General features: G+C 40.7%; 1 protein-coding gene across 5 annotated transcripts in view; it reads left to right on the top strand.

Moving 5' to 3' along the window:
* The window catches only part of OSBPL3 (oxysterol binding protein like 3), a 178,682-nt gene that overhangs the window by 114,519 nt on the left and 38,921 nt on the right, over positions 1–25,242 (top strand). For 2 of the 5 annotated variants that reach the window (XM_060632737.3, XM_060632738.3), the window contains 7 exons: positions 436–559; positions 2,404–2,507; positions 2,696–2,788; positions 3,834–3,990; positions 13,755–13,885; positions 17,155–17,262; positions 24,630–24,764. In XM_060632737.3, coding sequence (XP_060488720.1) covers positions 436–559; positions 2,404–2,507; positions 2,696–2,788; positions 3,834–3,990; positions 13,755–13,885; positions 17,155–17,262; positions 24,630–24,764 — 852 coding nt within the window. The remainder of the gene's footprint in view (positions 1–435; positions 560–2,403; positions 2,508–2,695; positions 2,789–3,833; positions 3,991–13,754; positions 13,886–17,154; positions 17,263–24,629; positions 24,765–25,242) is intronic. The other 3 variants (XM_060632739.3, XM_060632740.3, XM_060632741.3) reach the window with 3 other exon arrangements.

Raw genomic sequence — 25,242 nt, 5'->3', positions numbered from 1 at the left:
GGAGTATCCGTTATCTCTGGGACAGTAACTGAAGAATAGCACATAAGGAGGGATTTAATAGTCCTGATTCTTCCAGATTTCCCTTGACCATTTTGACTTTGGTTTTCTTATCTGCTTGTAAAATGCAGTAAGTATGTTTGTAGCCGTACAGGATTACAAAATTTCCCAACATTTATGCTATTATTTTGTCATGATTATCATTTGACAGAAGAAGAAATTAAGGACCACAGCCCAAGGCACAATAGCATGGTTTGGCCAGGCTGAGGTGACAGCCAGAGCTTAAAGTCTCTAGTGGAGCGCTTTGTGGAAGCTTATTCCCCATTACAGGCAGATGGCTTCCATTAGCAACTAGCTTACTTTGTTGTCCTTTACCCTAAAGTGTTCTCACTGGGCTCTGTTTTCATTTATAATGTGCTTTTGTCATCTGTGCAACAGCGTAGCAGTATATCAAAGCAGAATTCAATTCAAACTGGAAGCAATTTATCATTTTCTTGTGGTGGTGAGACCCGTGTTCCATTATGGTTACAGTCTTCAGAGGACATGGAAAAGTGCTCGAAAGGTAAAGTGACTTGAAAACTCTGCTTCTTTCAGTCGTGGCTTGTAGATTGGACTCGGTTAGTATTTACACCTTGGATGAGTCTCCCTATCAGTGGTCTACATTTGAACTTGACATCCGTGCCTGGGTGTGTGTGCACACAGGTTGCTTTTCATATTCTTTAAGCACTCAGGTCTGATTTCCATTTGGACCTACTAGATCACAGTCTTCAAGGGTGCTATTTCTTTTAAGTGCCAAAAATGACAGGGGTGCACATCTAAGATTGGGAGTCACTTCTAAAGGTGAGTGGGTGAACCAAATGGAGATCCCCACAAAATAGGAGTTCTCTACCCTGGTTGTACTCTAGAATCACCAAGAGAGCTTTTTTTTAAGTTCATTTATTTATTTTGAGAGAGACTGGGGGAGGTGGCAGGGGGGAGGGCAGAGAGAGAGAGGGAGAGAGGGAGAATCCCAAGCAGGCTCCACATGGTCAGCACAGAGCCTGACGGGGGGCTTGAACTCATGATCCATGAGATCATGACCTGAGCCAAAACTAAGAGTCAGACGCTTAACTGAGCCACCCAGGTGCCCCAAGAGAGCTTTTAAAATGCAAGAGTACCCACTGTTCACAAGAGTGTCTTTAAATTGGCCTGGACTGGGGTCTTGGTATGACTGATTTTTTAAAGTTTCCCAAATGACTCTGATACAAAGAGTCAGGATTAAGAACTCTTCCATAAGGAAGCTCAGTGGTCTCATCCCTAATTAGCTCAGAACCACCCAGGGAACTAAAAAAAACCAAAACAAGTCACCAGTGGGATTGGGAACACTCTGAATTAATTATCTGAGATGGAACTTGCACATAGATAATTTAAAAAATTTCCCCCATTGATTTTAAAGCAGAGCCATGATTGAGAGCCACTCTACCAGGTGGTGGCCTTGAAAATTGCATTTTTTCCTGTTGAATGCAGATACTGTCACACCTGGAGCCATATAGGTTTGGCCCTCACAGTCAAGAGCTTCACGGACTGACATTTTGGCACAGGTAGTCCTTAAAGTGCCCTCTAGGCTGGCAGCATTGGCCTGGCCTGCAGACTTATTTGAAATGCAGATTCTCAGGCTCAACCCAGATAGACTAAATCAGAAACCGGATGGGGGGAAGGGGGGCGCGGATCTTAATGATCTGTGGTTTAACAAGTTCTCCAGTTGATTCTGGTGATGCCAAAGTTTGAAAGCCACTCTCTTAAGGCATCATCCAGTGAGCGGCAAATTAGGGACTATCTTTGGAGTTAGTGACGGAGGAATTGGTATGAGAACTTAGGTTAGTTCCTCTGAGGTCAACCTGCAGAGGATCATCAAAGTCTCATATGGGTCCCTGATCCACAGTTTTCCTTAGAGACCAATATAACCTTCATTTTGTTTTATTCATTTAGCCTGTCTGGAGTCCTTATAAGCAGATGATGTAATACTTGAAATAGTGGTAATAATGATGATAGCTGATTTATTTAGTGTTCACAGTATGCCAGCACTCTACAAGCATGCTGCATATGTCAACCATTCAACATATGAAAGCAGGTATATAATTATCTCCCTTTCCCAGATGAGGGAACTGAGGCACAGAGAGGTTACGGAATTCACCCACGATTCACAGTTCATGAAGTGTTCAAACTGAGGCAGCCTGGTGCTCCAAATCTGTGTGCTTAACCGTGACAGTGTACTGCCTCTTCTGTAAAAAAGGAAATAAAATTTCTTCCCCGTACAGATGAAAATCAAATAGTATAGACGAGTACAGAAAGTAGTTGGCACTAGCATAGCGAAACCTGGATGCCAAGATAAGAACTATGAAGGTTCCTTTTGCTCCTGTCCCCCAGACCTGGCACACTGTCATGCCTACCTGGTGGAAATGAGCCAGCTCCTACAAAGTATGGACGTCCTGCATCGGACCTATTCGGCGCCAGCTATCAACGCCATCCAGGTCAGCCAGATCCCTCTTCTGTGTGCATTCTGGTGTTTTCCTGCTTTCCTCTCTCCTCCCCAGCCTCATACTAACAGTAGGACATTATCTGGCCGGTTGCTTCAGCCAAATTCAAGGGGATGGAGGTGGGCACTTTGCTTGCAGTTTTCCCTTACTTTCTGTGCTCTCTTTCCTGTTTTGAAACAAAGGGTGGAGCTTTTGAAAGTCCTAAAAAGGAAAAAAGATCACACAGGAGGTGGCGGTCCAGAGCTATTGGCAAAGATGCTAAAGGAACACTGCAGGTAACCATCGCTTCCCTGCTCTCCATGCCGCATGCTGGGGGCTGCTTGGACTCAAATAGAATAGACAAGTGGATTTTCTATAGTTGTTCTCATAAATACCCTGGGCAGAGGGAAATTTAATCACTTAGATTTTCTGGATACTAGGATAAGCATGTAGTAGAATTGGGTAAGGGGAAAATGGTATGAGGTTGGAGGGGTTGCAGCCATTTCTAGGACTTTGGTTTCCCCTTTATATATGCTTGGCCTGCCTGCCCTCTTCCCTCCTTGTGTGTGTGTGCTCTGACCCACCTGTTCTCCTGCCGGTCCATGGATAACTCATCCCTTTGAGCCCACTGACTGAGTTCTCTGGAAATGGGACATTGTGCAGACTCTCTCTTGTCTCTTGTCTCCAACCTCCCAAACCCCCATCAGAGTTTCACTGTGTTACACTGGCCACCTACTTTCCCAGTGCACAGCCGAGCCAGAGGCCAAGATTTGCAGCTTAGCCATTGCATATTAAATTGGGACATTGTTAGGGTCAAATAAATCAGGAGCGTAATGGATAAGTCATCTGCTATACTCTTATACACTCTTTGTTCAAAGCACCTTAGGGGTGGAGATTAAGAACTTTTGAAGCAAAGAGTGATTTGTGTACAAGCATGTGAGAAGTTGCTTTTGTAGAAGCACCAGATGCAAATTAAAGAAACATTTTTAAACCTATGCACTGTTAACAACATAGATACTGGGTGATTATTGCCAGGAGGAAGGAATTGAGTATCAACAGGAAAGAGCCTGGCAGCTTTAGCTGTCATTTCAACCTAGAGCTTTAATGCTTCTATCATCTCCAAAAGAACATGTGATTTCTCACCCATTTTTCTTTTGCAAGAAGCCAGAGCAAGTTGCTGGAGAAAGTGCTTTCCTGGGTTTTCATTTATTTTTAAGTTATCTCAACAGAAAGATGTACCTAGAAAATGTTCTTCTTGCACTACTTTCTAATCTTAGAAACAGTAAATATTCTAAGCCATTTGCATCTGAAAAGAAATGTCTCCCTTTGGTGTCACTTTAGGTCCCTAAACCTTTTCCTGGCCCAGTAAGACTACATTCCTCCAACCCTAATTTGTCAACATTAGATTTTGGAGAAGAGAAAAATTATTCTGATGGCTCTGAAACCTCCTCAGAGTTTTCTAAAATGCAAGAAGAACTGTGTCATATTGCTCATAAAGGTAAATGAGTTTTCTTTCTTCCTAATGTGTTTGATGAAAATGTTAGATGCATGTCTGGATGTGGGATGTCCTTGGAGAGGGAATCTTGATTGGTTCATTTTCTACTCTGTTAGGATTTGGGGCAATCTAATTTTTACTTTATTTCTTGGGTACTAGGGAATGTATTGACAAGAAGTTTCTTTTTAAGCCCTTAGGGGAAATAGTGAGAGTGTTAGGTATTCTTTAAAAGCTGAGTGGTTCACATGCTGCTGATGGGGGCTATCAATTGGTACTCTTCCAGAGAGCAGTATGACATTATGTTTCAAGTTAAAAAAAAAAAATCTATCCAGCAATTCCACTTTGAAGAATTCACTCGTAGGAATTAATTTAAAATTCACCCAAATAGAGATACCCATTGTAGCACTGCTTATATCAAAAATTAGAAATAGATGTTCAACATCATTAGCCATTAGGGAAATGCAAATTAAAGCCGGGATGAGATTACCATACCCCGATTATAGCTCCAAAACAAGACAGGACCGAATGCTGGTGAGAACACAGAGAAACTAGATCTCTCATATATTGCTGGTGGCAATGAGAGATGGGGCAGCCACTCTGGACAATGGTTTGGCAGCTTTATATAAAACTAAACATGCACTTACCATATAACTCCACATTCACATTCCTGGGCATTTATCCCAGAGAAATGTAAACTTAAGTCTACACAAAACCATACACACAAATGTTCCGAGCGGGTTTATTTGTATTAGCTATTAGCCAAAGATTGGAACGACCCAAATGTCCTTCAACAGGCACATGATTAAACAAACTATGGGACGTCCACACAGTGGGATACAGCTCAACAATACAAACGAACAGATACTGATATGCATAGTTCCTTGGATGGATCTCAAGGACATTATGATGAGTGAAAGTAGCCAGGTTCAAATGGTGACATAGTGTACGCTTCCACCTATTAATACTTTTGAAGGGATAAAATGGTGTTGCTGGAGAAGAGATTAGTGGTTGCCAGGGCTTAGGGAGAGGGAGGAGGGAAAGGGGAAAAGTATGGGTGTGATTATGAAGGGTATCAGGAGGGATCTTGGTGGTAATGCAAAGTTCTGATCCTAATTGTGGTGATGGTTCCATGAACCCATGCATGTGATAAAATTGCCTTGACCTATATTTTACACACATAAGAGCATGTAAAACTGGTGATGGCTGAATAAGATGTCAGTTCTCCTGGGCTGGATATTGTAGCATAGTTATGTAAGATGTTACCCTCGTGGGAACTGGATACAGGGTACCCCAGACTTCCCTATACTACTTTTGCCACTTCCTGTAAATCTATGATGATTTCAAAATAGAAAGTTTTTTTTTTTTAATTAGAAATAACCTAAATGCCAAACAATAGGGAAATTGCATTTTTTAATGTAGTATAATTACACGGTAGAAGACTCAACAGCCACAATAATAAAAATAGCAACCTCATATTGAGCACATAGCTATTATGTCAGGTATTTGTTAAGCACTTTCCATGCACTGTTTCATTTAATTCTAGAAACAACCTATGGAGCAGATGTTATTGTAATTTTTGTTGCACAGATAAGAAAGCTGAACCTTCAAGAAGCTGAAGAGCTTCCTGTGTAAGACAGTGGTAGAAAGTGGACAATCTGAGACTTGTATCCTATCCTCCCTGGCCCACAGTCTATGCTCCTTACCTGTGTCTCACCACCCTGAGGGATAGGGTGACCAGGGCTACTTTTATAGACACAGGAAGAAGTTCACAACATACCACTGTGTAAAAATACAGGTCTCAAAACGATATAGGTGTGATTCTATTTTTTTAGAAAAAAACCCCAACTTTATAAATCTGGCATATATAGGCATACTAAAAAGTCTGGAAGGATCTACACCAGCATTTTAGTGATGGAGGCTAGAGTTATAAGTACTTATTATGTTCTTACTGCTTTTTTTTTAAAGTTTATTTATTTATTTTGAGAGAGAGAGCGTGTGTGTGAGAGCTGGAGAGGGTCAGAGGGAGAAAATCCCAAGCAGACTCCATCCTGTCAGCACAGAGCCCGACACATGGCTCAGTCTCAAGAACCGTGAGATCATGATCTGAGCCGGAATCAGCAGTCAGACTGCTTAACAAACTGAGCCAGCCAGGTGCCCCGGTGTGTTATTTTTTAAAGGAGAAAATGGGTTTAAAAGTTTTAAATGGGGGCGGGGGGACAGTGTTTGAAGTGAGAGAAAAGAAGGTACTAGATCTGCTGCCTTCTTCTCCCAGCCCCATGTTTTTCTCCCATGACCTTATTGATTCTTTCAGCTTTTTTTCCCTTACCCCACAAACATGAAGCATGTGGCTATGAGGAAACCACTTCATGTCCTTTAAAAATTCCCGCCTCAAACCCTTGTTCTAGTTGCCATTAGAACTCTGTCACTGTTCGCAATACCGTTGTACGACCTGTGAAATGGGAAGAATTGCTTCCCCCGACCCCTTCAAAGCTCTTCACACAGGCTCTTGCATGTTCTCTAGTATTAAAGGGTTGAGTGCAATTACGGCATTGCATTTTAGGCTTTGTGAGAGGGAATTCCTGCAAAAGAGCACTACTTTTTAACAACCCAAACTGTCTTTTTACTGAGAAGATAATGCCTCCTCAGAGAAGGGATATCCTGAATTTTATACGTTGAAGAAGCTGCTTCCTCAGCAGAACAGAGAGAGGTTGCCGTATTGAGTTAATCCGCTGATCCTTTCCTCCTGCAGAGGGCTCGACCTTGCGGAAAGTCTACACTGGGCTCCAGCCAGCTGTTTTGTCTTTCAGGCTTTGTTCAAAACAGCTGGCTGCAGGGCTGCCCCATACCTAGACTAGGTCAAGGTTTGTGCTCTGAGAAAAGACCAGGTGCGTTTATTGAACAACAGCCTTTGCCCCATGGGCTTACAGACTTGAATTCCACAGGGAGCCTAACAAGCTGTGTTTCATTGCTGTGGTTCTAAAGTACACTTGCATACACTGAAAAGATCTCTGGGAGTCCCTTTTACACAGGCTGGGACTCAGAGGCCTCGTGGAATAGAGATACTTCTCAGGTTTGTCCTCAGTCCTGTGACCTTGCGTGCTTTCTCACTTCCATGCATTCAAGCTCACAGCATCTTGACCTGTCTGCCTTGTGTGAGCCTGATTTTGTCACTGATGGTTTTTATTGCAGTTTCTTGACTGTATGACTAATCTATTGATTACTTGTGATTCGGAGCAAGTAAACTAAACGTAAGAATTCCACGGATGTTGTAACATAGTCTCTGTAACCTACTTTTCCTTTAATTTGTTAAATGCATCTGAAGCCTGTTTTGTAGAAGATTAGATCAAAGGGTAGACAGCTAATGTATACCCATCATCGTTGAAAAAGTCCTTCTTACATATTATAAACTAAATTTGACTTTTAACGGCGTATCGTTGAAATAGTTTTCATTGGTTCATGTGTCTGGCTTTGCATGCAGAATTGACACACATGTAAGCAAATAGAGAACAAAAAGTACTAAAACTTAAAAGTCCTTAAGGAATTTACATTGCATATATTAACTTTTACATCTCTCCAAATATATTTCGTGGAACACTTTGCCCATAAAATGCTTTTAAAAACAAAAGAATTCCATGATTAAAAATGTTGGGAAAACACTGCTGACTATGGTTCCCTGTGAATTTACACACGAATAGTAAATATTAAAGGCTCTGAGAAGTCCTGCAGCAAAGAGGTCTGTTAGTTTTGTTCAAGTCAGTGATTTTCCCCCCACTTCCTAGTAGCTGTTGGCACTCAGGAACTAAAGTTCTTGAGAAACACAATGCAGGAAACGTGGTAAATAATAAACCTTTTTGGAGCTAATGCTCTGTATTGTCTGAGTCAGAAGACAGGCATTCATTCTAGGCCAGTCTGTTATGATCAGCTGTGGAATTTTGATCTCACCAGTTAATATCTCTGGGCCTTGGTTGCCTCATCCATTAAATGTCCTACAGCAGTTCTACTGACTTTTGGGTCTCAGATTCTGTAACTCTTTTCTCTGATTGGTTATTTTGTCCTGAATAGAAAGAAGTCATGTTGTCGCTTATTGATACAAGAAGGTTTTATGAGATAGGGTTCTATTAGTAGCCAAAACAGGAATGACTGAATATGGTGAACAGTTTTAGGGTGGGAAAGCAAGGGATAGGATAAGAACAGGGTCCAGGGTATGGAAGTGGCCATTTCTTTCTTTTTTCTTTTTTTTAATTTTTTTTTTTTTAACGTTTATTTATCTTTGAGACAGAGAGAGACAGAGCATGAACAGGGGAGGGTCAGAGAGAGAGGGAGACACAGAATCTGAAGCAGGCTCCAGGCTCTGAGCTGTCATCACAGAGCCTGACGCGGGGCTCGAACTCACGGACCATGAGATCATGACCTGAGCCGAAGTCGGACGCTTAACCGACTGAGCCACCCAGGCGCCCCTGCAGTTAGGTTTAATGATACTTCCTGAGGGCATTTTCAGTGAGGGAAATCCTCATTTACAAATGAAAAGGTTAAAAGTAGAATAAAATTAAACTGTATTTTATTATTTAGTATTCTTTTGTTCCTGATTCTTTTGCTGTGCTGAGTTTTTAACTGTTGAAGGATCATCTTCTGAACTGTTTTGAGTTTATGGAAGCATTGGATAAAAAGCCAAGCATGTCACAGATTAAAAGTCAGAAGATATACAGAACTTAAAGAAAAGCCAGATCATTTATCAAACATAATTTAGGATTCAGCATAAAAATCTGCTGAGCAATTGTATTTATGTAAATTATCAGAAAGTAAGTAGGACCATTCAGTCAAATTACCTACTGTATCTAAATGAAAGGACCATTTGGATAGAATATCAGTTAGATAGCCTGTGAGGTTTGAACCATGGATATCCTATGAGGTTTGAAAATTAGAGCAAGCAGATTTCAGAAGATCAAGTCTGATCTTTTAGATGTGTTATCATTTTAAAGAAAATTCATACGCGTGCTTTTCATTAAAAAGGGAATGAAAAATTGGGTTGGGTGCTATATGATAGCATATTTTCTCACTGATTCCTTAAAGCACTCTTGAGATGTGGGCATTAGAAACATGTACAGATGTGAAAACCAAGGATTTGTCCAAAATCTAAATGGCAACAAATAGGTAGGGGTAGGATTTCAGTTCACATTTGCCTTATTACAAAATGTCTTCCCTTTGGACCACACTGCCTCCATAGAAGTGGTGTCCATGGTATTCCTAACTGTCTTCCCCAAGACCTATTTTTTTGTGATGCTGAGAAACTCCTGGAGAAGGAACACATTAAACAATAGAGTTCAGGTAAATTAAGACGACAGCTGTCCTTAAGTACCACCTTTCACCATCCAAACGTGCTAACCGTACTCTCACCGTGTAACTCAATAAAAGAATACCATGGAAGCCTGTAGAAGCGGGAAAGGTAGTGGTCACCAAGTGTCAATAGTCTGAGGCTTATGGCGTTCCATTCTGTCAAAACTCAACCTGCGTCCCACTCTTTTAGTACAGTGAGGAGGTCTGAGGAATGGCTAAAGACAGTCTGGGAAAGACGTGTAAATAGAGATGTCAGAATTGCCTTTCGATATTTGAACACCACTTGAATGAAGAGGTAGTTCGGTTTGCCAATGAGGAGGCCCTGAGAAAATTTCGACTTGGGAACAGGAGGGCTTCGTTCCCCACATCAGAGTCTGGGAGCAGAACAGACTGCTGTAGGAGACAGCAAATGCTCTGGCAAACATGGCCCAAAACCACTGACAAGAAAGTTTGGAGATGGAGAGGAGCTGGTCATCCTATATGGCACGTGGCCTTAGTGATCTTTGGGGTTCTCTGTGGCTCTGAGCATTGAAGACTTTCTGTGTGGTTTTGCTCATTGTCAGATATCCATAAATGTGATATATGTATTTGGATTTTCTCTCCTTGTAAATTTTTTTATTTTTCTCTAGCATCATGTTAGAAATTAGTAAGAAAACATTCTGTCACAGAGAATATTCCTCACTTCTGGGATCATGTGTCTTTAATGATTAATATACATATCGTCTCCCGTGATCAGCCCCTAGCAGTCCCTCTGTTTATGCTGGATCCTTATGCTGTGAATGACCTCTGAGTGGGCCTAAACAGTCATTTAAGAAATTCAGTGCATGGCGGTCTGATCTTCTAAGCTCCTTTGTCAGGTGGTTTAGAAAGCCCTTCACACCTTAAAACCTAATATAGTGACTATCTGAGTTTCTTTCTGCTTATTTTATGCCCACTGCACTCTTATCAGCTATCCATTTTGAGCCAAGTGGTGTATATTCTGCCAACTTTAAATGGAATGTTCTCATCAGGTTGAAAGCCTTGCTTTACGGCAGGCCATCTGAAAGCCAGAGGAATTGATCTGCTAAAGTGCCAGCCAGCTGAGTGCCACATTTACTTCATTTAAAGCACTACACGTGACGTAGGGGAAAAAATGTTTCCTCTGTAACTATGTGAAGTGACAGATGTTAACTGGACTTATTGTGGTGATCATTTTGCAGTGGATACAGATACCGAATCATGGTATACACCAAAACTAATATAATGTTGATGTTAGTTATACCCCAATTTAAAGAGAACAACTTAATTGTCATAATAAATTAAGGAAACTTAGGCCAAAGACAAAAAAACAGGGGCACCTGGGTGGTTCCCTTGGTTAAGTATCCAACTCTTGGTTTCAGCTCAGGTCATGATCTCGTGGTTCATGATTTCGAGCCCTGTGTCAGGCTCTGCACTGTGCTGCGTGGAGCCTGCTTCAGATTCTCTTTCTCTCCTTCTCTGCCCCTGCTTTCTATCAATCAATCAATCAATCTTAAAAAAAGACCAAAACACAACAATGAAACCATGACAGTGAAGAGGTATTCCCCCGGGGCCCTCTCAGATGGGCGTGGGTGTCTTCTGGAGCGTGTGTGTTGGGTGGCTTGTCTATCTACTAGGACGTAAAATGCTGAGTTACTTGTGGGGTTTGTTGCCCGCCAGCTGAGAATGTTCTTCTGCTGAACAGACGCTGGTCATTCCCTCATTCATAGACCCTGCACCCTGTGTGCAGTTATTTACCAGAGTTGCCCCGGCAAGAGACCCAAGGACTCCCTTAAAACTGCTGCCATATTTCAAGAGAATGCAGTCACCACTGCTCGCCTCCATGTTGCTTTTATCGCCATCACTATTATTATTGCAGCAACATTGATTATTTATTCTGTGCTATCCATTGGGTCATTTGCTTTTGCTGCATTACCTTATTTAATCCCCGTAATCATCTTACAAAGTAAACACTATTATGACCCTTATTCACAAATGAGGAAACTGGGGTTCAGGAATGGCATATATTTGTCCAGAGTCATGCAGTGAATAAGTGATAGAGCTGGGAAGAATCCAGGGCTGGTTCAGAGCCCACACTGTTGCTTACTTGCTTGTACTGCCCATTATTTTGCTCAACGAAATTGGTTAAATCAGAGTTGAGTGTGTTTCGTAGACATTGTTAGAAAACTTGATGCCTGTTGGCCTTTAGTACCTATTTACCCTGTCTTCTGTTGACAAAAGAGAAGACATGAATTGTACTAATAACCTAGGAAACTGTGTGTGTGTTTAAACAAATTGCTTATTTGTACCGTGACTTTATGAAGATGGTCTAAATCCATCCCTGAACACCACAGCCTCAGACAAGTTCAGCAACAACCTATAGGGAGGTGCAGTTGTCGTTGTGGCTGTGAAATGAGGGAAGTAAGTCAATAATACGTATTTAGTTTCTGTGATACTAAATAGGCCACTCTTGAATGACAATGCCTCTAAAAATGCAACCCTGTGGAATTCAATAATATGCCAGGCCATCTGAGAAGAAGTATGTCTCTGTCTCTTCCTTGCTACCTTTCTAAAACAAAATGTAGTAAAGGAGACTGGAAAGATAATATCCAAATAGGGTATCCATGATCAATAATTTAGATGGTGGTTCCCCATCCCTAGGAGATAACTCAATGTGGTCAAAATTTGACGAATTTTTTGTCATATGTGTTAGTGGTTTTTAAAAACTTTAGTTCAGGCCTCTGAGCTCCTAGAGGTGCTAAGCTCTCACTAAAGTGAACAGAGTGGCTGGATGCCAGCCTTAGAGCTGGAGGATTCTGGGTCAAGCAGTTGGAAGACTGATAAGAAAGAGGGTAGGTAACACCCTAAAATAATTTCAAATTTACAGACAAGTTGCAAGAAGAATACAAAGAAGTCCCATGAATCCTTTACCAAAATTTATCATTTGTTAATATTTTGCCACATATATTTTATCTCTCTCTTTACACACACACACACACACACACACACACACACACACACACACACCCATATGTGCACATGCGTGCATGTGTTTATTTTTCTGAACCGTGTGAGAGTAGGAATCCTACATGATATCTTTCTGTATGCCTTTATACTGTAGTGTATATTTCCTAAGAATGGGGATAGTCTGTTACTTAACCACAGTTTAGTTGTGAAATTTTATGTTGAAACAATACTTTCGTCTATTCTATTTTCCATGTCCAGATGCTGTCCGTGGTCCCGATAATGTCCTTTAATGGTACTTTTCCCCTTCAGTACAGGATCTGGTCCATGATCATGTACTGCATTAATTGTCATGTCTCTTCAATGTCTTGCAACTGGGAACAGTTCCTCAACCTTTTTTTCTTTTTCTTTTTTTTTTTTTTTGGTGAAATTGATACTTTTGGAGAATCAGGTCAATTTTTAAAAATAAGGTGTTCCTCATTTTGGAGTTGTCTGTCCCTGGTTGCTGTACAACAAAAACGAAGGTATATCTTTTTCAAGATATTACACCTGGAGTCCAGCTGAGCCTCACGGGGGATTAATTTTGGTCACCTGGTTAAGGTGCTGTCTACTTTCTTGGCTGGATTGTCACCATTTCCCCCAACAAGCAATGAGCTTTATTTTCAAATATTTGCAGTCTTGAGGGATACAAACAAAACTAAATGTTGATAATTGAGAATCCAGAAGTGTCCTTTCAAGTCTTGAAATAGCTTGATAAGTCATAAATTATTGGGATTTTATAGTGGATTAGGGGGGCTGGAATTGACAAATGTGTATGATTTTAAATTTTTTAATAGACTTTATTTTTGAGAGCAGTTTTAGATTCATAGCAAAATTGAGCAGAAAGTACAAAGTTCCCATATACCCCCCACCCCCACCCCCCCACACACAACCTCCTCCACTGTCAACATTCCACCAGCATGGTCCATTTGCTACAACAGGTGAACCTACAGTGAAACATCATTAGCACCAGAGTCCATAGTTTAAGTTAGAGTTCCCACTTGGTGTTGTGCCTTCCAGATGTGTTTCTTAAAAGTCAATTAGTGTGCATTTGCTGCATAATTCAGTTCATTATTCAGGGCTGTTACTTTTCTAAGTTCTTTTGTAAGAAATACATCTCTTGGGGCGCCTGGGTGACTCAGTCGGTTAAGCGTCCAACTTTGGCTCAGGTCATGATCTCACTGTTTGTGAGTTCGAGCCCTGCATCGGGCTCTGTGCTGACAGCTCAGAGCTTGGAGCCTGGAGCTTGCTTCGGATTCTGTGTCTCCTTCTATCTCTGCCCCTCCACGACTTGTGCTCTGTCTCTCTCTGTCTCTCAAAAATAAATAAATGTAAAAAAAAAAATTAAAAAAAAAAGAAATACATCTCTCTTTATCTTGTTTTTAATTAAGCCTCTTCCTTTATTCCTTTTTATAATGATTATATCTTTATAGTTTACTTCACTTTAAGGTCAGCTTTTAATACCATATCAACGGAGAGAGAAAAACTCAAGCAGCTGATGGAACAGGACGTCTCCTCCTCCCCCTCGGCCCAGGTCATTGGTCTGAAGCACGCCCTGTCATCTGTAAGTTGCATGTCATGTGGCCAGGCTTATGATTTTATTTATTTATTTGTATTTTCCAACTCCATGGTTGTGTTGAAAATTCATGAGAAAACCGAACAAATTATCCAAATGATATTTTAACCTTTCATCAGATTTGCTAATTCTGAATACCAAAACTGAGTCTACTCAAATCTTAATAGCTAGTATTTCATTGAGCATTAGATACTTTAAGTTTGGTTTCCTTCTATTTATCTTAATTTTTTTTCTGTTTCTGTAAAGCTTTTGTTGTGTGTTTGCGTGACTCTTACAGACAGTTGTCTGTTGATATAAAATCCGACAGTTTGGAGATTTCTGTACCTAAGATTTCTTTTTTATTTTTTTAATTGTTTTAAATCTTTATTTATTTTTGAGAGAGAGAGAGAGCGAGCAGGGGAGGGACAGAGAGAGAGGGAGACACAGAATCGGAAGCAGGCTCCAGGCTCTGAGCTGTCAGCACAGAGCCCAAAGCGGGGCTCGAACCCACAGACAGTGAGATCATGATCTGAGCTGAAGTCAGAGGCTTAACTGACTGAGCCACCCAGGTGCCCAATGTACCTAAGATTTCTTATGCTTAGATTGGCTTTGCAAATGACAGATAGCAGAAGGACAATTTCGAATTCACTTTTATGTTTTCTGCTGCACAGCACTCATCCTGTTTACCACCCTTTCAAAGTTATTTGGAAGTTATTTTATTTGATTTGGGTAATATAAAACATTTAGCTTCTTTTTCCTGTACAGGCACAAAGAGATGAGTCATATGGAATGTCAGATAACCATTGTGTTTTCATAACAACGAAAATCACTGCCAAGCTTCAGATGTTTTTCACTAAGCCCTTCTGTTATTCACTCTCTCTACTTTTCCCCTTGATTCCAGTTGGGTTCCATTCAAGCACGGTATCCTAGGATTTTACTTTGAATAGTGGATGTTGTCTGGTTGCTCACTCTGTATCTATTGAAAAGCTGGAGAAATTTTAAAATTACATACTTATTTGCTCCTGATCTTTGCTGTCCTTTAGAATTCCTATTGTAAAGAGAAAGCATGTGCACTTTTGAAGTGAAAATTACTAGATGAAGCAATACTGAACTTTTTATTTAGGGTCAGGTTGGGCAGATGGACTTTAGGATCCTGTTTTCAGAGGCTAATTCAGGCTTTGAGAGAACTAGAAAATATCCATTCATCTTGTTACTGAGAAAAGTAAAGTAATGATTTTGGTGTGACGTTAATAGGAAATACATTAGCAGTAGTACATATTCTTGAAACATACTTGAGGAATATTTAGCCGGTGGAAGTTCCAAGTATATTACCCTTGAAAGAAATAAAAAAAATAATGTGGGCTTAGTCTATGTAGAGAGTCTCAATGTCATCCACCCTGAGGAACTCTGGGTTTTCCAAGGTCAGAAATAGAAACACCCCCTTTTGGATTGTAGTGGACAGCCATACTGGGTGCTACTCTGGTTTGGAAAAAGTAAAGTGAGTTCTCTTTTGAGTTTATTTTTTAGTGCTAAAAAGCTTTTTTTGCTGTTCCCGGTAGGTTGACTTTTCGTGCATTTAAAAGGTTCCTCTAATGGGCTCCCCAGAATTCCTTTCACTGTGGTCTTCCTCTCTCCTGCCCTCCTCCCTTGGAGGTCTAGCCTCGTCTTGTTAGTCTGCTTGTCTGGTAGTGGGCAGGCTATCCTAGGCCAAAGTTGTTACCTTTGATAAGGAATTCTCCCCCATGTCCAGCATTTTGGAAACTTAAGATATAACAGAATGATCCTTTCTTTCCTCTTTTCGGCTTGGATCCTGGATTAGATTCCAGACTTTTTTTTTTTTTTTAAGTTTATTGATTTATTTTGAGAGAGAGAGAATTCCAAGCAGGCTCTGCATTGTCATCAGGGAGCCTGACACAGGGCTCAAACTTACAAACCATGAGATCATGACCTGTGCCAACACCAAGAGTTGCTTGGTGACCAAGAGATGCTTAACCAACTAAGCCACCCAGGTGCCCCAAGACTTGTTTTTTAAAAATAAAATTTTTAGTGCCATCTCAAGGCTATCAGAATGGATATGTTTGGGCTGTATATGCAGTCTTAGTATTCTCCTTCTGCCCGTGGCTTATGAAGGAAAGAGAAGCTGCTAAAGTAACACATTTTTTTTCAGGCCATACTAAGATTCTAGCCACTGGTATAGATTCTAGCCACTTACACTTAGATACCAGCAACATGTTGGTCAGAAAAAAGGGACTACCCATAGAGATTGTTACATGTACTTGGGTGAATTAAGAACATTTACTCAGTATTTCCAAATAGCCCATTCTATTCCTGGGTATTAAAAAATAAAACCAACCTCCTGTTTGAGACCCAGGCAGTAGGCCAGACAGTGCCATATCCTTCTGTGGTCTCAGCAGGTAGACCCTGTGGGCACTAATGGATGGGAAAGGATCTGAGATTCTTGGAATAGAGCCTTGGAAGGCAGACAGACAGGACCGATTTTTGTGCAAGCACCCAAGGAGCTGATTGTGGGAGTGTCTGGGGGTCACAATCAGGCACATTTGTTCCTTTCCAAAGACAGATCATTTGGAAACATCTCCCTCTACCTTCAAGCCAGTTGCTTCCCACTGGGAGGTTAGGACAGGGAATCAGACCTGCCCAGGGGTGGATTTGTGTGTGCTCACATCCCTCCCCCCATTCCCAGGACCCTGGTTCCTAGCCTTTATCCAGGTAAGTGAAAGTACATTGTTGTTGTTTTCAATAAAATGTCTTAGTCATGAAGAATGAAGAAAACCATCATCACCTGTATTGGAAAATAATAAAATTAATCTTCCTCAGAATACTGCTTTTAAGCACACTTCCCAAGATCGAGTAAAACTGGTGTGAAAATTAGATAGCATTTAAAGACATCCAATCAAAAGGGGTGGGAGCAGCGTCAGAAGCGTGGGATCATAGGGAGAGATCTGGGGAGGATGAGGGCCCACGAAACCCCTGGCCTCAGTAAGAGCTGAAGGTGTTGGTGATTTCCTTCTCCACCAAAAGGAAAGCTTCGTCAACCCTTTCTCCCATCCCCAGAAGTGAGACTAGAGAAGGGACACCACTTCCAAAGTTTAGTATCTTTGATCCCCCTCGCATCTCCGAACCAGTATCCTGTGGGATAGCATTCAAGGAGAAAATCCAGGAAGTGCCCCACTCAAGGCTCCATCCCACTGGGCCCACTGCTGTGCTTTTCTGATACATCCGTTTATTAACAGAGCCCCACTATTTTTAACATGTTCCAGGCCCTAGCACAAAACACAGACCTTAAAGAACGCTTATGCAGAATCCATGCTGAGTCTCTGCTCCTCGATTCCCCTGCTGCTGCCAAGTCGGGTGACAGTCTGGCAGAGGTGGGTGAGGCTTCTCGTCTGGGAATGTTTCCACGACCGCCACCCCCTCACCTGACATCCTCTGTCATGTCGCCCCTGTTTCCCTCTCGGGAGCGGTGCTCACATCTCTGCCCACCTCCGGCAGCTGCTGCAGGGTCTGGGAGCCCCTGAAGGCTTTCTGGAATATGTGCCTCCTGCATTGTTAAACTGCTTCCTCCCCTCCCTACCCCAAGAAGTCTTCTTCCTTTTGTATTTCTTTACCCCATTTTCCTCCTAAGTATCACCTTTTACTAGATTTTTGCTGGAATGGGGAAAGACAAACATTTTCTCCTGCTACTTCTGAAGAGACCTAATTTTCTCTGCCCTACGGTATCTTAATTCCCTGCCAGTATCCCTTGCTCCCTCTGTGAGAACCCCCTCCCCTTTCTTTGTGGCTTTCCCTTCTCCCTCTCCTGTGATTTTTTTTTGTCTTTCAAAAAGCACAGCTGTATTTTCTGAGGGAGAAAATACTGTATTACAGTTGAAGTGTCTTGGTCCACTAATAGTATGTTAAAAATGTCTTTTCTCAAGACAGGATGTTTATCTAAAATGTTCTTTGAAGGTTTAAAATGAGAAACTGCAGAAAAATATAAATGGATTATTCAGAAAATAAGTAAAAAAGGGATAATAAGGCTTAAAACTGCTTTTAGCTATCATATTTATATGCCTGTCTCAGAATTGCTAAATTTTTTATTAACAAATCTGTTGGACTGAGCACATTTGAAATAAAAGGGGAGGAAGGTAATATACAAGGGGTGTATGTCCGTGTGTGTGTGTGTGTGTGTGTGTGTGTGTGTGTGTACGTGAGTGTTGTCTGTAAATTAATAAAAGGAGTTTCCAACGTTGAAGCTTAATCCCTCTTCCTCCTTTTCCTGTCCTCAAAGAAAACAAAACCCCCACATAGTTCTTTACTCTGTGGGAAGCCATGTGTACAGGCAATGAGAAGACTAGGGGTTGAAATTGGTCAGCACCGAGGGCGAGGCCGGGGCATCCGCAGTCATGTGGCTGCATGCCAAGGGGACCCTCTTCTCTGACAAGGGACCTACCCTCTCTCTGCAGAGGCTCCCAGGCCTGCTGCTACTTCTGAGATGTGTGTCAGTGGTGGACCACGACATTCCTCTACATACTCCCTCCCCACCAAGAGATCTTCTCAGCCATTTAAACCCATACCTGAACTGAATGGTCTTTAAAGTTGAACGCCCGAACATGACCTGTGGTGACATTCATTTTAGGCCTGGGCAAAGAAATGTGCTCCCCAGTTGGGCTTTCTTTTGAATCTGCACAGTAGCTGAAGCAGGGCTCAGTCTCCACGACTGGCCATCATGGGTGTTCTTTGCCACCAAACACTGGCATTCTGTGGGGTTTCTATGTCTTTTGGGAGGCAATGCCTACCTTTTATTTTTATTTAAAAAAAGTTTTTTACACATTTACTTATTTTTGAGAGATGGAGCTTGAGCAGGGGAGGGGCAGAGACAGAGGGAGACATAGAATCTGAAGCAGGCTCCAGGCTCTGGGCTGTCAACACAGAGCCCGACGTGGGGCTGGAAACCACGAACCATGAGATCATGACTGAGCTGAAGTTGGACGCTTAACCGACTGAGCCACCCAGGTGCCCCAGTGCTTACCTTTTAAATAGCATTTCCACCAACTACATTTATTTAAGCAAGTTGACACTTCATTTATGGTTCTATGTACTTATGCTCAGTGTGCATACTTGGGGCTATTTGTGTTTTGGAAAGGAAACCAGAATCAGTCTTTTAAAAATGCATGTTTTGGGGCGCCTGGGTGGCTCAGTCGGTTAAGCAGCCGACTTCGGCTCAGGTCATGATCTCGCGGTCCGTGAGTTCGATCCCCGCGTCGGGCTCTGTGCTGACGGCTCAGAGCCTGGAGCCTGTTTCAGATTCTGTGTCTCCCTCTCTCTGACCCTCCCCCGTTCATGCTCTGTCTCTCTCGGTCTCAAAAGTAAATAAACGTTAAAAAAATTTTTTTTTTAAATGCATGTTTTTAAACTGATCTCACAAGGAATGTACCTGAAGGCTTAAATGCTGTAAACTGTCCTGGAGGAGGAGCAGTAGTGTCCCCCAAATTCACACTTTCCACACCAGACTGAAGTCTTGAATTGATGGCATGTCGTCCTTGCTGTTTCCTCTTTCTGTAATTTTATATTCTCCATGTTTTATCCTGCTTTTCACTGAGTGACTCAGGCTCACTTTCCCAGAAATGGAAAAGCCATTCTTGTCTTCAGGAAACCAGAGAGTGACTGGAAGTGGCCGCCCCAAGAGCTTAAAAATTCTATTCCTGTTTATTTTTCTTAGGTAGCTCACAGACACCCCAAGCAATCTGTTAAGGAATGGCAGTCCCCACAGTGAGGTCAACCTAGGACCCTCTGTTTTCTGTACTTCCCTTCCCTTCCCTTCCATTCGAGTTGCTCAGATTACCCATCTCCCATCGAAATGACTCCCACATTCTAGTAAGTTCTCATACTTTATCTTTTTGAATGTGACTATTTAATACTTTCAGCTTATTAGTTCTTATATTATTTTAGGTTCCAAATGAAAGGCTAGGTGACTTTGGGTGGTAATACTCTATTTAATCTACAGTCCATTTCAGAGACTTAAGTAGGCAAGAACTTTGAAGATACATCTGAAAGAGAAGCAGGGAATTTAATTCTTTCAATTGCCTATCTGTTTGCTCTATTCCATGTGCATTTGAATGCGTTAACTCACGAAAACCTAACCACAATTCTATGAGGTAGGTGATGGTAGTTTTCATTTTAGAGACAAGGAAACCAGAGAGGTTAAATAACTTCCCCCAGGGCACACTGCTAATAAGAGACCTGGCTGGGATGTCAGTCCACATCTGGTGAGCCCAAAGCACAGTGTTTTCTCAATAACATCACACCTGCTATATAGTGAGGAAATGTGCCAGGCCAGTAGTGGAAATATGCTGGGGATGGTGTGAGAATGGACTGAAAAACTATCTCAGACGTAAACACCATTTCACATAAAAGAAACAAACACATGATAAAAGCAACGAAAAAAGCAATGGGCAGGAGATGGATTATTCAACAAATTCGTTTGGCACAGCTCAAAGGCGATCTTTTGACTGAGCACTTTAAATCTTCACATTGCACACTAAAATGAATTGTAAGTGAATTGGAGTTAAATGTAAAAACTCAAACTGAAATCCATTGACGTAAATATTTATCAAATGGCTAGAGTAGGGAGGACTTTCTAAATTTGGGAGCAATAGAAAAATTGCAAAAGACACATTAACTAGATCTGACCTTTGTTTTAGGAAAGAAATGGTGTATATGGAAAAATGAGAAACAAATAATAAACTAGGAAAAATATTTTCAGTGAAAATGACAGACTTAGATAATGCTAACTAGGTGATAATGTCTTTAATATGTAAATAATTAATAAGTAATAAGCAACTTAAGACCTCAATAAACAAATGAAGAAAGGGACCCAATTCACCAAAAACCCCAAATACATACAGTTCTTTTGAAACTTTTGACTTTGTGATACTTATAAATTCACAACAAAGTGCAAAGAAATGCAGAGGGAGGTCCCATCCACCCTGATGTACCCTCCCCTAATGTCAACATCTCTATAGGTTTTTTATTTTTTTAAGAAAAAAATGTTAGACCTAATTCTTAACAAAGAAATGCAAATTATAACAATTTGTTTAACATACAGCTTTTCTAAATTATAATATTCTATGCCCTTAAAGATATAGAGAAAACAGAGGTTCTTGTGTTAATGTGATTAAATCATATATGTATTACCTCTAACATTTTTAATAATTCTGCTTCTGAGGACTGATTGTAAGAAATAGTGAGATACAAGTATTATCTCATTGTTTACAAGAGACATTTGCAAACATGCTCATGATCTTTACAAATTTGGAAATGCCCTTAATTTCTAATACATAAAAGTGTCACTTTGTGACACATATATAACAAAGTATTATCTATGAACTAAAGTTAATGTCTCAAGAAGCTAACATCCTGGGAAAAAGTTCGTAATATAATGTTAAATGAATATAGCAGACTATATAAAGACTACAGTGTGATCTAGTTTTTCAAACTTAAATCTGTATCTTTATATAATATATATACACGCATACACATATATGTACCATACACACACACACACACACACACGTTTTAATAAAAAATACACCAACAGGTTAATAGGGGCCACATCTGGGCAATGAGGCTTTAAGTGATAGGTATTTTATTTACATTTTTCTTTATTTTCCATTTTAAACATGTTACTCTTATCCTCAAGATAAATGTTAATTTTGAAAAAATGACTATGGTACAGTGTTGTTTAGGGAAAGTTTATAAATATATATTATATATAAATCAATGGACTGGGGAACATGTTCACTACTCAGTTCCATTTGCCCCAGTTTTATATATTTATATAAGTTTATACACACACACACACACACACACACACACACAATTATTTTAAAGCAAAGCTATATGTATAAAAAGGATGGGAGAGAAATGTATCAAAATGCTTATAGTGGTTTTAGCCACAATGAGATACCATCTTACACCTGTCAGAATGGCTAACATTAACAACTCAGGCAACAACAGATGTTGGCGAGGATGCAGAGAAAGAGGATCTCTTTTGCATTGTTGGTGGGGATGCAAACTGGTGTAGCCACTCTGGAAAACAGTATGGAGGTTCCTCAAAACACTAAAAATAGAACTACCCTACGACCCAGAAGTTGCACTACTAGGTATTTATCCAAGGGATACAGGTGTGCTGTTTCGAAGGGACACATGCACCCCAATGTTTCTAGCAGCACTATCAATAATAGCCAAAGGATGGAAAGAGCCCAAATGTCCATCGATGGATGAATGGATAAAGAAGAGGTGGTATATATATACAATGGAGTATTACTCGGCAATCAAAAAGAATGAAATCTTGCCATTTGCAACTATGTGGATGGAACTGGAGGGTATTATGCTAAGTGAAACTGGTCAGTCAGAGAAAGACAAATAATCATATGACTTCACTCATATGAGGACTTTAAAACACAGAACAGATGAACATAGGGAAGGGAAGCAAAAATAATATAAAAACAGGGAGGGAGGCAAAACCTAAGAGACTCATAAATATGGAGAACAAACTGAGGGTCGCTGGAGGGGGTGTAGGAGGGGGGATGGGCTAAATGGGCAAGGGGCGTTAAGGAATCTACTCCTGAAATCATTGTTGCACTATATGCTAACTAATTTGGATGTAAATTTAAAAATTAAAATTTAAAAAATTTAAAAAATAACAAGTTTATATTTCCTTAAAAAATGCTTATAGTAGTTTTAGTGTGATAGGATTATGAGTGTTCCCTTCCTTCCCTTTTTTTCTGTTTATCTTTTCTTGATTTAAAAAAAATGATAGACAACCATGGAGGCCTTCCAACCTCGTGGGGAAATTGTTGAAGTGAACCGAGCAGGTTGATATGTAACAAGTGCGGTCCTGTGTGTGTAAGGTAGTATGCTGAGGCTTGGGGCTGCTGCAGTCCCACTGAGTTTTTTTTTTTTTCAGTGGGTATTGATAGGACGTTTCTGGAGGTAGAACGTCAGAAGGGGCTAGCGTTAGGTATATTGTTTTCATTGTTGATGAGCCAAGAAATCCTTCTGATCCATCCAACTAGGAGAAGGAAGATAGAGAGCAGGAGCGACTAGTAATGAATTAATGAACAGAACAAGTAAATAAATCATTAGAGTCTTATGTGGCAGCGACACACCAAAAGACACAGGAAGATTCTGCTATTTCAGTGAGCATTAAAGGAGCTCAGTCATTCACTATGGTGTCTCCTGTTTTGAGGAGACATTCCTTTCCCTTGAAGGTGACAGCTATGGCACTTGTTTATAGAGCCTAATGCGGTCTCTTTGTCAGGGCAGAAAAGAAGCCTGCTTTTCGCAAGGCTTTATGGGTATTAAAATGAGTAAGACCTTTGAATGACCAGGTGTCTTACATAGGAAGAATCCAAGAGGAAGGGATACCCATTTAAATGTGTTCCTGAAGTAAACATTTCATAAAGGGACCACTTGTCCTTTACTAATTATAAAAATCTGCTATGGTCCTTCTGTTATCGCACCCCCATCTTGGATATAATTTGTTTATGAGACTGAAGAGCGTATCCTGAACTCATAAAACTTCTGGAAAAGACATAATCTGCTGAAACTTTTGCTCTCCAAATATTCTGAGACTCCTTTATGACATACGTATGATGCAGAAGCTGTTCCTTTATCAGCCCCATGAGAATTGTGAACTGTAGGGAAGTTCAGGGCAACAATCTTCTCTGAATTGAAGGAATTTAGACTGGGGAACATTCCTCAAGGTGTCACCTCTCCCTCCAAACCAAAGCCCGAAATAGAATCAGCCTCACCTTCCTCTTCCCTTCTGTAGTTCCCTCTCTTCTACAGTCTCGGTCTCATGTGTTGAGTGCATTCTTTGCGCCACTCTTTCAGGCCAGTGCATCCTTATATCTCTCCAAAGCCAGCATAAAGCAGTTGCTCAATTTGTTGAGTTGTATTAAATTTTCACTTGCAAATTGAATAGAATGCACATTTCCAAACAAAGTATTTAGGACTTTCCCCGCGGGGAAGTTTAGACCCAGTGAAGTAGGGAAGGGAGGGCCATGCAAGATGGAAAAATCATGATACCCCATTATGTTGTTTGTAGAGAGGTTTATAAAGGGGATTGGGAGTTTCCATCCCTCTCAGAGTCATTTGTGGTTGGAGAGAGACAAAGAGAATTTATCTCATTCATCCATGAATAATGAATGATCTGCCACCAGGGCCACTTCTGGACCAAAACACGCTGTGTATTTGTCAAGGGACGCCTCGAGAACAGCATATTGGCTTCTGGGAAAGCGTGGAGGCAGAAAAAGGCATTGTGGCTGCAAATCAGCCATGCAAGGACATACATTGAGTACAATTCAGAGGAAATTTTAGGATGAAAAGAAACATCCTGCAGTGGTAGAGAATAAGAGGATATGATTCAGAGAGTGTTAGAATTTTCCCCCTCTTAACTGGAACCGAGACTGACCTTGGACAGTTTCTTTTTGCTTTGAGATTTGTTGCAGGTGCCTAAGCAGTGATAGTGCCTATAAAGTGAGGTGTCCGTGTGGGGGACACTTTTGTTTTTCATTTTGTTTTGTGTGAGGCTTGCTTCTCCTTGACTTTGGGGCTGACCTCTGCTTTGAGCTGCTTGTTTGCATGTACCTGTGACCTTGTGTATCATGCAGCGAAATCACTTGTTTATTTTTGCTTCTCTTGAGACTGTTTCTAATTATATGCATTTTTGTGTTTGTGTTTCAAATAGGAAAACTCCAGAGATGACAACCGAGCTCTGGTCCATCAGCTTTCCAATGAAAGTAGACTCTCCATCACTGACTCCCTTTCAGAGTTTTTTGATGCACAGGAAGTTCTGTTATCTCCAAGCTCTTCAGAAAATGAGGTTTGAGCACTGTTTTCAGTTAGGTGCCTCAAAATCTCTTTTGTTGCTTTACTCATTTGTTTAGAAATACTAAACTCAGTGGGCTCTTTCTGCCGTTGCATTCTGAGGATCTTCTTGTAACTCCCACCCCCCCCAGAGAACATGAAAAGATAACAAGACCTCAGGGAAAAGGTTGCAAAAGTAGAAGGTGTTGGGTACTTCCTCACTTCTGTTTCTTGATTTGTTATACCTCTTTTCAATTAGTGGTTAATGATTTTGACTATTAGCTATTTCATAATGTAATATTTCTACTACAGGTTTGGAAATTAGTATCTTATTTTTTTAATCACTGAATTTGACCAATATTAATTTATAACATGCAATTATTTTACTATAATTATTTTAATATGGCTATTATAATAATTAATTTATAATATATAATAATACGGTTTTATATTGATGCATAAAAATCATACTTTCCTAAATATGCAAGTATCAT

This window comes from Panthera onca, chromosome A2, assembly GCF_046562875.1.
Source record: "Panthera onca isolate mPanOnc1 chromosome A2, mPanOnc1 haplotype 2, whole genome shotgun sequence".
Classification (NCBI taxonomy): domain Eukaryota; kingdom Metazoa; phylum Chordata; class Mammalia; order Carnivora; family Felidae; genus Panthera; species Panthera onca.
Note: the sequence above shows the minus strand (reverse complement) of the source record. Positions and strands in the feature narration are given on the sequence as shown.